The 12,241-nt window shown below is 39.8% G+C and overlaps 1 protein-coding gene across 8 annotated transcripts in view; it reads left to right on the forward strand.

Annotated features, from left to right (window-relative positions):
- Positions 1-12,241, forward strand: part of CHST10 (carbohydrate sulfotransferase 10) — a 53,926-nt gene extending 41,685 nt beyond the window's left edge. For all 8 annotated transcript variants that reach the window (XM_007501133.3, XM_007501134.3, XM_056807768.1 and 5 more), the window contains 3 exons: positions 1,541-1,775; positions 6,749-6,854; positions 8,955-12,241. In XM_007501133.3, coding sequence (XP_007501195.1) covers positions 1,541-1,775; positions 6,749-6,854; positions 8,955-9,492 — 879 coding nt within the window. In that variant the 3' untranslated portion in view covers positions 9,493-12,241. The remainder of the gene's footprint in view (positions 1-1,540; positions 1,776-6,748; positions 6,855-8,954) is intronic.

The raw sequence follows: 12,241 nt of genomic DNA on the forward strand, positions 1-12,241 counted from the left end.
AGGGGGGGAGAGAGAAGGAAGGAGGGAGGGAGGGAAAGAGAGAGAGTCAGGGAGTGGGGAAAGATAGAGACACATAGACAGAGGGGAGGGAGGGAGGTTTATATCAAACCTTCAGGGGCTGTCTAAGTACTTATGTCTTGCTGGGATACAAGAGGTTTGGAGATATATTTTTTAATCACAGAGGCATTTGATTATAATGGAAATTGAGCTATAGGTGTGTGCTACAGCTAGGTCCAACCAGCTTATGGAATCAGTTGTTAAATTTTTAGGGTGAACCTTTACAACCTGGAAATCAACAAACACTTCAAATCAAACCTTGATAGAATTAAGAAATGTACGGAGAAAAGTCTAATATTGCAGATTAAACTTAAAAGTGAGTCATGCATATTTTTGAAAAGCTAGTTATTAAACACTTACCAACATTTGACCTGTATCCCCCAAACCATACTTCATTCCATTGTCATATAGACATGAACTCTGGTTTTTACTTTCCTCTATGCCCTTAAATTCAGAATTACATGAGCCATAAACAGCTGAAGAACTGGAATGGAAAAAAAAATAAATGAGAACAGCACACATTGCTGCAATTTCTGAATGAAAAGATTCCTACAGCTTTTCAGGAAATTATGCAGCATCATGCCATCAGCCCAATAATAGGTAAACAGACCACCTGCCTCATCCTCTTGCCCAAGTAGATTATGAAGAGGTAGAACACTCAAGTGCAGTGGCAGGTGGCTGGTTCTCTCTCTCTCTCTCTCTCTCTCTCTCTCTCTCTCTCTCTCTCTCTCTCTCTCTCTCTCTCTCTCTCTCTCTCTCCCTCTCTCTGTCTTTCCCTCCCCCTCCTTGCCTCTTTCTATCCCTCTCCCTCCTCTCTCTCTCTCTCTCTCTCTCTCTCTCTCTCTCTCTCTCTCTCTCTCTCTCTCTCTCTCTCTCTCTCTCTCTCTCTCTCTTCTTCTTCTTCTTCTTCTTCTTCTTCTTCTCCTCCTCCTCCTCCTTCTCCTTCTCTTCCTCATCCTCCTCCTCCTCTTTCTTCTTCTCCTCCTCCTCCTCCTCCTCCTTCTTCTTCTTCCTCACTCCCCCCCCTTCTTTCTCATCAAGAAAGGTAATAGATATTAGTCCCTATTTGAACAACTGTACAACTAAGCATGTTGAGGGTCTTGCTGGGCTGACCATTCAGAAAGTAATCAGAGAAGCCAACATGGTAGACCAGATGGAGCAGTAGAAAGAGAATTGACTTTATAGTCAGAGGCAAGCTGGGTTAAAATCCCACTCCTGGTACTCATTACTTGGACAAATCACTAACTTCTCAAGGCCTGGATTTCCTCTTCTATAAAATGAAGGGGTTAGACTAGATGACGATGGGCACCTCAATCGATGAATCTTGAAAGGACTCTAAATCCATGATCCTTGGAACAACAGGCTTGGTTCTACCATCTCCCTATCTCCCTTTTCCAGAAACATTTGCTATATACCCAGAACACTCTTTGTGTTTCCTAGGTTCAAGTCTTTGTGTCTCATTTGCCTCATTTTAAATCTTCAGCCAACTGGGAAAGTACTTTCTGGAAACCGACTTAACCAGCCCATGGTCCACATGGAGCGTCTGGAACTACTCAAAAACGTCTGCCGAGATGCAGCTCTGAGGAATCTTTCACACACCGCAGTCTCAAAGTTTGTGTTAGACAGAATATTCGTCTGTGACAAACACAAGATTCTCTTCTGCCAGACACCCAAAGTGGGCAATACACAGTGGAAAAAAGTCCTGATTGTTTTAAATGGTATGTGAGGGGCCTTTGAGTTTGGGGGTGATGTGGGTAGCAGGTTTGGGTAGGAGAGAGACTAGGGAAGAAAAGGAAAAAGTAGACATGAAATCTTTTAACTTTCTTAAGAAAGATTCTCTACTATGGCAGCCTTGAAGTTATTTGTAGTTTCCATTCTGTTTCTTATTAAAACCATTTTTAATTGTTTAGAGATTAATTATAGACACTAATATGCTGTCATTGTTCTTTAAAAGGTTATATTTGCCTTTATAATACTAATAATAACTGATATTTATATGAATAGTTGGCAGCTAAATGGCACAGTGGATAGAGTGCTGTCTATCAGACAGAAAGATGAATCTTCCCAAGTTCAAATCTGGCCTCAGACATTTATGATCTGTATGACCCTAAGCAAGTCACGTAACCCTGTTTACCTCAGTTTCCTCATCTGTAAAAATTATCTGAAGAAGGAAATAGTTCCCGTATCTCTGCCAAGAAAACCCCAAATTGGGTCATACAAAATCAGTCATGGCTGAAAAGCAACTAAACATATGAATAATAATACTTTAAGATTTACAAAGTGTTCTATAGGCATCATCCCTTTGCATGGGGAAACCAAGGTAAATATTGCTCTCAAGAGGCCTGACTGATCAATCATTGATTAGTTTTCTCTGCCTCATTGAACTTTCCAAATTTCACATATGTGGGTCACCGCTGCAGTTATGAGTTGAGCAAATTAATCTGAAGTCACTTCTTTTCTTTTCTTTTTTTTAAACCTTTCTGTCTTAGAGTCAACACTAAATATTGGTTGCAAGGCAGAAGAGCAGTCAGGGCTAGGCTACTGGGGTTAAGTGACTTGCCCAGGCTTATGCAACTAGGAAGCATCTGAGGCCAGAATTGAACCCAAGGTCTGGCTCTCAATCTCCTGAGCCACTGAGCTGCCCCAGACACTTCTTGACTGATGATTTTCTAGGAGAGGTGACCTCTGCGGAAACAAAGGCTTAGAGGGAGGCTAGGATCTGTTTGGTTATTCATTTGTAGACAGAGTATTTGAGCATGAACCCGGGATGGGAAGGGAAGGAAGGAAATAATCATTTATTAAGCACCAGCTGTATTCCAAACACTGTGCTAAGTGCTTTTGTTCTGCTTGCTCATGAGCATCTGCTTTATCTTCTTGCCATATAACAAAGTTAAGCTCATGCCCTTTCTGCTGAAAAAAAATTGGTTTTTAACTTGAAAACAAGCTGACTCAGTAGAAGATATATATTTATATGAAAACAACTGACTCAGTGGAACATATATATGTAAAACTTAAAGTTTATATGTGTGTGTGTTCCACTGAGTCAACTTGTTTTCAAGTAAAAAATATATTTAAATTTTTTCAAGTAAAAAATGTTATACATAGTATATGTATAGAATAATATATAGATAGAGTATATATGTACATACATACAGATAGATAGATAGATAGATAGATAGATAGATAGATAGATAGATAGATAGATAACCTCATAGTGGAATTGCTAGGCTCTTTTTCAAGGTTCTGTGAAATTGCTTATTTAAACAACTATTCAGAAACGATCATTATTCTTTTCCAAAATTCATGGTAATTGTTACCTTGGTCCATTGAATCAGCCCTGAAAGGAGCACATTTCAAATAAACGTTAATGGCAGTCCCAGAAAAAAAGAGAAAAGAATGTAAAATTGGAGAATCCATTTTGTTTCTCCATCCTCCAACCTATTAATTTTTTCTTCCTCCAGTCTATTATTTATGTTGCTTACATTGTATTTTTAATTATTTTTCTATTTATTGTGTAGCTTACTTTATATTTGAAGCAGCAATAACAGTGGATGAAGGACCCTGCTTCAAAGTCAGGAAGATGTAGGTTAAAATTCTACCTCTGATGGCTAGATGACCTTGGGGAAGTCACTAAACTCCAGGCCTTCCCTCCTAAGTCTTGCTTGCCCTCTATAGAGGTAGATTACTTTAAATGTTTTGGGTCATTCGCATTTTTTTCAGTGGGACAAGAATAGAAAGAGAGAAAAATGAAAGCATTTATCCTTTCATTCGTAAAGTTCATCTTCAGTGTAAGAGATATGTTGCATAAAAGCCTGAATGAGTATTTTGGCAGCATGTCCAATCTAGCAATCTGAAAATGAAATTGCAATGTGCGTCTAAGACAATGAGTGTATAAAAATGTCTCCCTAAGTATGCCATGGTAGCATGAGTCACAGCATTCTGAAGAAGTAAACATCCACTTACAGGAGCAGGAGTCTTAGTTGGTGAACAAAAATAGATGACTAATTTGCACAGAGCTACATAAGAGAAAAATGAATAGCTGCTTGGAGTCGTGCTTGAAATAATTCCTCATGGCACCCTGTACCTTATGAACAAGTAAATAAGTACACCTATATAGGGCATCTGCATTGAGAACTGGGTAGAATGGATAGGGCACTGGATCCAGAATGGAAAGATTTGGGTTAGAATCCTGCCTCAAACAGTTAGTAGCTATGTGACTCTAGACATATCATTTAACTGCTCCGTGACTTAGTTTCTCCATCTGTAAAATAGGGTCTTGGCAAGGCCCCTTCTACCTCCAAATCTATAATGTTGATGTTCATATGTTTTCAGTCTTGTTTGATTCTTCATGACCCCATTTGGTGTTTTCTTGTCAAAGATACTAGAATGGTTTGCCATTGACTTCTCCAGCTCATTCTGTTGTTGTTGTGTTGGTGGTTGAGTGTTTTCAGTCTTGTCCAACTCTTTATGATTCCATTTGGGGTTTTCTTATCGAAGACACTAGAATGGTTTGCCATTGACTTCTCCAGCTCATTCTGCTGTTGTTGAGTGGTTCCAGTCTTGTCCAACTCTTTATGATCCCATTTGGTGTTTTCTTGTCAAAGATACTAGAATGGTTTGCCATTGACTTCTCCAGGTCATTTTATAGATGAGGAAACTGAGGCAAATAGGATTAAGTGACTTGCTTAGGGTAATATAGCTAGTAAGACTCTACGCTGGATTTGAATTTCGGAAGAGGAGTCTTCCTGACTCCAGACTTGGCACCCTTTACATTTCACTGCCTAGCTGCTTTGAATCTATGACGCAATAATCAATAAAGCAGACTGACTGCAGACAATAATTGGATTGTTTAGGGAAGGTTCATAGGAACATAGGTTTAGGGCTGGAGGAGACCTTGTTCCAAACCCACTTTTTTTACAGATGCAGAAAATTAGATTCAAAGATAGAAACTGCCCACAGTCACATAGGTAGTAAACTCAAACCCAGGTCTCTTATTCTGTACCTAACGCTCTTTCCCTAATACTTCCAATCTGGAGGGGGGAATTCTGCAAGTATTATTATCCACATTTTACAGACAAGAAAACTGAGGCATGGAGAGTTTCTAGGACTTGCCCCACAGTCCTAGAGCTAAGAAGTTGTGAGAGGCAGAATATAAATTTGGGTCTTCTTGACTCCTCATCTGGCTCTCTCTCTCTGGTCCCTGATGAAAATAGAAGTCCTTGAAACTGTAAATTTACTAGAACCAACACTGAGAAAGTTAGATGGGTAACAAACAGCGGAATCAAATCTTTTCAATGAAGTCACTATAATCCATTCCTATTCTATGACATTCCACTTTGGTGGACCCAGTTGGGGCAGCCAGGTGGTACAGTGACTAGAGTGCCAGGCCTAAAATCAAGAAGACTCATCTGCCTGACTTCAAATCTTACCTCAAACACTTCCTATGTGTCCTGGGCAGGTCACATCACCCTGTTTGCCTCAGTTTCCTCATCTGTCAAATTATAAGGAAGTGGATAAGGAAATGACAAACCAATCCAGAACTGCTGCCAAGAAAACCCCAAACGGGGCCATGAAGAATCAAACAAATCTGAAAAACGACTGAACAGTTCTTACTCTAGCAGATTTTCACCATTTCAGGCCAGAATAAAAACTACAGAACTTTAGAAATTGAATAGAAGGTTCTTCATTTTATAACTGTAGCCATTGTGGCCTCTTTAATTGGGCATTTAACCCAGTTTGAACATTACAAGATCTGGAATCATCACAATTTTTCACTCTCTTTTCCACTTATTTTTTTCATCGACAACCCTTCCCCCTGCCCAATTGGCTTCTGGGTTATTTAAAACTTTTCCTCATCCTGTTATTTTAGGATCTATTCAGCCTCCCAACTTCTGGAAGTGCCACAATCTCAAGATGACTAACCGGATCTCTCCAGCTTAGACCTGGAGGCCTGGGAGCCCAGCTCTCTGGGGCTGGGGATGATAGGTTAGCAAAATCCTCCAGAGGGAAGGAAAACTGCCCAGAGGAGGCTGTGCGTGAATAGAGCTGCCAGGAATAACTGTCTCCCCCAGCATTCCAGAAATAACCTGGAGAGCTTGCTGAGAGCATCATGGCCAGGATACTTAGAACCAACACTGTGTGCCTCTTTGCTTACCTTCTAAGGGTACTATCCCCTCCGGAAACATCCTTGGGCTGCAAATTAGGAAAGCAAAGGCAGAGGAAGGAACAAGCAAGTTGGAATTATCCCCCTTCTCCCTCAAAAAAAAAAAAAAGAGAAAGAGAGAGATTTAACTCTCTAAGAGCTTTAGACTCCTTCAGAACTGGATTTGAACAACTACTAGGGAGAAAAGGGGTCTTCTCTGGGGCTTTCTGTTGTTCAGTTGTTTCAGTCCCTTTAATGAATGACCCCATTTGGGGTTTTCTTGGCAAATATACTGGAACGGTTTGCCATTTCTTTTTTTTTTTCCCAGCTCATTTTACAGTTGAGGAAACTGAGGCAAACATGGCTAAGCAACTTGTTCAAGCATCTGAGGCCATATTTGAATAGAGAAAGAAGAATCTTCCTGACTTCAGGCCTGATTCTTTGGTTCACTGCCTAGCTGACCCTCTGTTGGTTAGGTAATTCCCCCACCCCCCCATTGGAAGGAAGCGGCTTGTCTTAGGAGGTTTTCTCTCTCTGTTTGCTTCCCAGGAGTTTTTCCTTCCATTGAAGACATCCCAGAAAATGTTGTCCATGACCATGAAAAAAATGGCCTACCACGTTTGTCTTCTTTCAGTGACTCTGAAATTCAGAAACGGTAAGAGATTTTTCCTAATCAAGAGCCAAAAGGAAAATGAATAACATTGACTTCCCAAATACTGATAGAATCCATCTTTAATGTCCTCATTAAAAAACCTAGTTCCTCACTAGCCCCTCGATCAAAGCTCCTTTTAATATTTGGGCAGGGGCAGGGGTTGTCCATGAGGAAGGAATCATAAATGAGATATTTATTCCCTGGTGAGCCAAACTTGACATGAAATAATGTAAGCAATAAAAAACAAGATGAATAATCTGTGAAATCAGAGCCAGAATGTTCAGTGTACTAAAACCTACCCTAGAAAAAAGGAGATTTGATATGATAGTTTCCCCACTTTGTTGAACAGGTTTTAACTAAGTCTTAAATGTTTGCCTTCCTTATTCAGCCAACTTCAGAGAACCTTGACTTAACCTGTTTTTTTATTCTATATACATATATAAACTTAATTAATTAATTAATTTAGAATATTTTTCCAGGGTTACATGATTCATATCCCCAAATATTTATATATATATATTAAAAATCAGACCATGGGGGCAGCTGGGTAGCTCAGTGGATTGAGAGCCAAACCTAGAGATGGGAGGTCTTAGGTTCAAATCTGGCCTCAGACACTTCTCAGCTGTGTGACCCTGGGCAAGTCACCTAACCCTCATTGCCTAGCCCTTACCACTCTTCTGCCTTGGAACCAATACATAGTATTGATTCCAAGACAGAAGGTGAGGGTTTTTTAAATAAATAAATGAAAAATAAATAAAAATCACATCTTTAGGAATTTGAAAACTCGTGAAATGTAGGCAAATTTCATTTATATCATCTATGTTAAAATTAAGCCATTTTAAAAAACTGTTAATAGCTTTAGTTGCAGGGGCAACTCTATTTTGAATAGACTTTTTTCCAACACTTTTTTCTAACACTCGTGTATTGTTGCTGCTGTTATTTATTTGATAGGTGATTTGTGGCGAGAGACCAGAACCATCCCTGCCTATAAGTTAGATATATACCACATAGATGTAACTGAAAGAAGAGAGAAAAATAAATAAAATTGTTTACCCTTTTTAAAAATAAAACAAATAGTAATTGTTTGGGTAGATACCACTCTAATTAAATTTATCCAACTATGCATTACAGTTTTTTCCCCTGATTGAGGCTTGAATAAAACCTAGTGTTAATTTTCAGTGTACCCCTACGTTTTGTCTTTCTTTCAAAGAGACTTAATTTTAGGGGCCTAGCCTAAATTCAGATCAATATTGAAATTAGTTTTACTTATAAATTAGGACTGACCCCAGTTAGAGGAACAATGGGTAGCTAAGTGTCAAAGTGAATAGAGTACCAGCCTGAAATCAGGAAGACCTATGTTCAAATCCAGTCTCAGACATATACTAGCTGTGCAACCCAGGTATGTCACTTAACCCTGTTTGCCTCAGTTTCCTTATCTGTAAAATGAGTCAGAGAAGGAATTTGCAACTTCTCCAGGATCTTTGCCAAGAAAACACCAAATGGGGTCACAGACAGACACAACTGAACAAAAATATCAAAGAGTAATGATTAAGGGAAAAAAGGAATTCTTAAATATCTTTTCATTCATTTAACAGTAACAATCACCAATTCCTTAAATATTTTTCTCCCAGCTTCCACGGGGCCATGGCGATTTCAATGGATTGTGATCCTGTCCAGTTTACATTCTGCTATTTAGAATGCAAGTTTATGAAACTAAACCACAAATATTGATTAAATGCAAACTATATTCTGCTGATCATTCTAAGCTCTGTCTTTTCTTCCTCTCTTCTCTCTTCTACATAACTCAAATTAACTTAGAAGTGGGCACACTTAACATAACATTTATTTTTATATTATATTTTATTATATTTTAATTATGTTATTATGTACAATTATATTATATATATGCATATATGTATATATAAATAAACTCTTAATTCATTCAGAACCCTTCTCTCCAGACAAAAAGATACCATACCCTCATTCCTTCTGGGTTTTTTTTTAACCACATGTTAAACATGTTTGCTTCACCCCCTTGCACCATTGCTGTAAAATTGCCTTCACTCCTGTACTCATTGACTTCTCCTTTGTTTTCTTCTTTAGCTTAAAATCATACTTCAAATTTTTTATCGTGAGAGATCCCTTTGAAAGACTCATTTCTGCTTTTAAGGATAAGTTTGTCCATAACCCTCGGTTTGAGCCTTGGTATCGGCATGAGATCGCCCCTGGCATCATTAGGAAATACAGAAGGAACCGAACAGAAACCAGGGGTCTTCAGTTTGAGGACTTTGTGCGTTACTTGGGTGACCCAAACCATAGGTGGTTAGATCTCCAGTTTGGGGACCACATCATCCACTGGGTGACGTACGTAGAACTCTGTGCCCCCTGTGAAATAAACTACAATGTGATTGGGCACCATGAGACCTTGGAGGAAGATGCCCCCTATATCCTGAAGGAAGCTGGGATTGATCATCTAGTATCTTACCCAACGATTCCTCCAGGCATTACTGTGTATAACAAGACCAAGGTGGAACACTACTTCTTGGGAGTAAGCAAAAGAGACATCCGCCGTCTATATGCACGTTTTGAAGGAGACTTTAAGCTCTTTGGGTATCAGAAGCCAGATTTTTTGCTAAATTGATGGAAGAGAGAAGTGTCTTCCTTAAACCAAGGGATACCCAGCTGTGTACATGAACCCAGAACTGGTTTCCTGAACTGCACCTTCCTTTTCTAAAATTCCCAGTTGATAACCATTGGCCAGTTGTTAGCTGTTCGGCATGTGAAGTGGAACCCCTCTTAGTAGCTATCCTTCATTTGTGCATTGGGGGCATTGAGTGGTACCATAGTAACCAGGACATCCTTGGCCCTCTCTTCTCCCCCCAAAAACAAGAATAAAAATTTAACCTGGGAAAGGGGGTTGAGGAAAATAATATAATTTTAAGAGGGGTTTGGGGCAGCAATTGAATAAAAAAAAGACAATCTCTAATGAATTAATGGACTGTAGGAGGAATTGTCATTTATGAGTTGCCAGTAATGGTACCTAATGCTGACAGGAAGAATAGAGAAGTTAACAGACTGTGAAAATTGTAAAGACTCAAATTTGATGATAAAATTATACCTCTGGGTTCCAATTTTTTTCCTTTTTTACTTCTATAAAAACTGAGGAAGCCTCACCTTTTTTTGGTGTTGTCTTTTCATGGCCACATTGGAAAGGTTTGATTTCTTCCACTCCACACCCCTACTTATTTATGTTCCAAAGAGCAACTTCAGGAGGTTCTCTTAATGGAGAAAATTTACCTGCATAATGATATTATAAATTCCAAGCCTTTGTTGTCCAAATAGTTCATTTGATCCAGTCCAAGTATTCCAAAGTTCATGTTAGATTGCTTGAGATGAAAGGGAGAAAGAAGTTTTTTTCTTATTGGAAGAGGGGGATGCTTTGTAGGCATTAAGGAAGGCTTAGGATGATTTCTTTCCCCCAGATCTTTTGGGTTCAATAAATACCATCCTGACACTGCTTTTTATACAGTCTACCCAGTAGCAATCAATATTTGAATGCCCTCATCTGAACAAGGGTAGTGCATTTCGGGGTGCTTGCTAGGTTCTCCTATTACTTATTCCAAGGTGCCTCTCCTGATCCTAGGGCCACATTGTTAGTATACTTGGAAACCTGGGATACTAATTCATCACCCTTGCCTTGGATCTCAGCAAAATGCCCTAGAGAGGGACTATGGCTTCTACTTGCATTTCTAAAAGTTGTGAGTTAGAGTTCACCAGCAATAAAAATTCAGTGGCATTAACTTGTTTGCTGTCCCCTCATGGGGAGGATTGTATTTAGCAGTTTTAGTAATATCAGAATAACCCCCTGAAGTGCAAGAGGCAACAGGAAAAGGATGCCCCTCAGCCCTGGGGTAGCAGTCTAGCTATTGGAGGGGAAAGAGTGGAATGTCTTCAGATCTTACCATTGCCATCACATCTAGAGAAATAGCTAAGTAGGAAAGGGGAAAGCCCTTACAGATGAACCATACACTGTTCCACCTGAAGGTAGAATTTTAAAAGGGGGAGGGGTTCTAATAGCCAAAGTAGCAAAGGAAGTCTTGAGCCCCATATTGTTGACAGCCCCCATCTCTCCCTCCCTTTCATCCTCTTTCCCTTCCTCTCCCTCTCTTCTCTGTCTCTTTGTCTCTTTCTCTCTCTGGCTCTCTCTCTGTCTCTGGCTCTCTCTTCCTCCCTGTCTTCCTCTCTCTCTCTCCTCCTCTATCTCTGTCTCTGTCTCTCTCCCCCTCTCTTCTCTGTCTCTATCTGCCTGTCTGTCTGTCTATCTCTCTATCTCTCTGTCTCTGTCTCTCCTCTGTCTCTCTCTGTCTTTCTGTCTGTCTGTCTGTCTCTCTCTCTCCCTCCTCCAATTGTCACACACCAGCCTTATTGCAAGTATAGATAGCCCCATGGCAATGCCAACAAGGCCTAGCATGGGCCTACTAGAAAGAAATCAGTTAAACCTCAGGTGTGATATGTTCTGGAGATTTCCTGAGCGTGCTGTCTTCTTAGCTACTGGGAATATTTCTCAGTACCTTGTCTGTAACCTGCCCTTTGAAAAGTATTGTGTATATGTGATTTACAAGGATGTCAAATAATACCAATGATGGCAACAGAGATCCAGGCAGCAAGGTGAGTGATGTAAAAGAAAGTGTGTTAGAGTCAAAGGACCTAGGTTCAAATTCTGACTCTGTCACTACCTGTGTGACTTTGATTATCTTGCACGAGCCCCCATTTTCCTCATCTGTATAGTGAAAGGGGTTGAACTGGGTGGTCTCTGAGATCCCTGCCAGCTCCACAGGATTCCATGATCTTTACAACCAGCTGCACAATTTGCCCCAATGGCATTCTATGGAAGCAAGAATGGGCCTCCATAGTGGAAAATATGAAAGAAAAATAAGATTTAAAATCTGTGCCAAACCTGACATGTGCTGCATCTCTGAAAAGGGGAACCTAATGGCTAAGCATCACCCCAGACACATCTGGACACACTAATTGGTCTGAGGGAGGAGCACTCAACTGACTACTGTTAACAGGAGGGTCTAACTGAGCCAAGGCTTCAACGCTATGGTATGGTGGTGAGTTGGGTGGTTGTTGTTTTTGACAGTTGCAGTTACAGTCATAGACTTGTTAGTCCTTAACTGATGTGTAAAGGATGTAACCCTTGAGTTATTTTTATATGAAATCCTAGCCAAGTCCATTGTTGAATCCATTTCAGACCTAATGACTTGATTGATTGATTGATTGATTGATTACCTCTTCACTGACTTAAACTGTAACAATGTGAATAATGTATTGTGAATTAAGGCCTTAAAGATAGTCCTAATAAAAAACAAACAAACAAACAAACAAAA

Source organism: Monodelphis domestica, chromosome 8, assembly GCF_027887165.1.
Source record: "Monodelphis domestica isolate mMonDom1 chromosome 8, mMonDom1.pri, whole genome shotgun sequence".
NCBI classification, from domain to species: Eukaryota; Metazoa; Chordata; class Mammalia; order Didelphimorphia; family Didelphidae; genus Monodelphis; species Monodelphis domestica.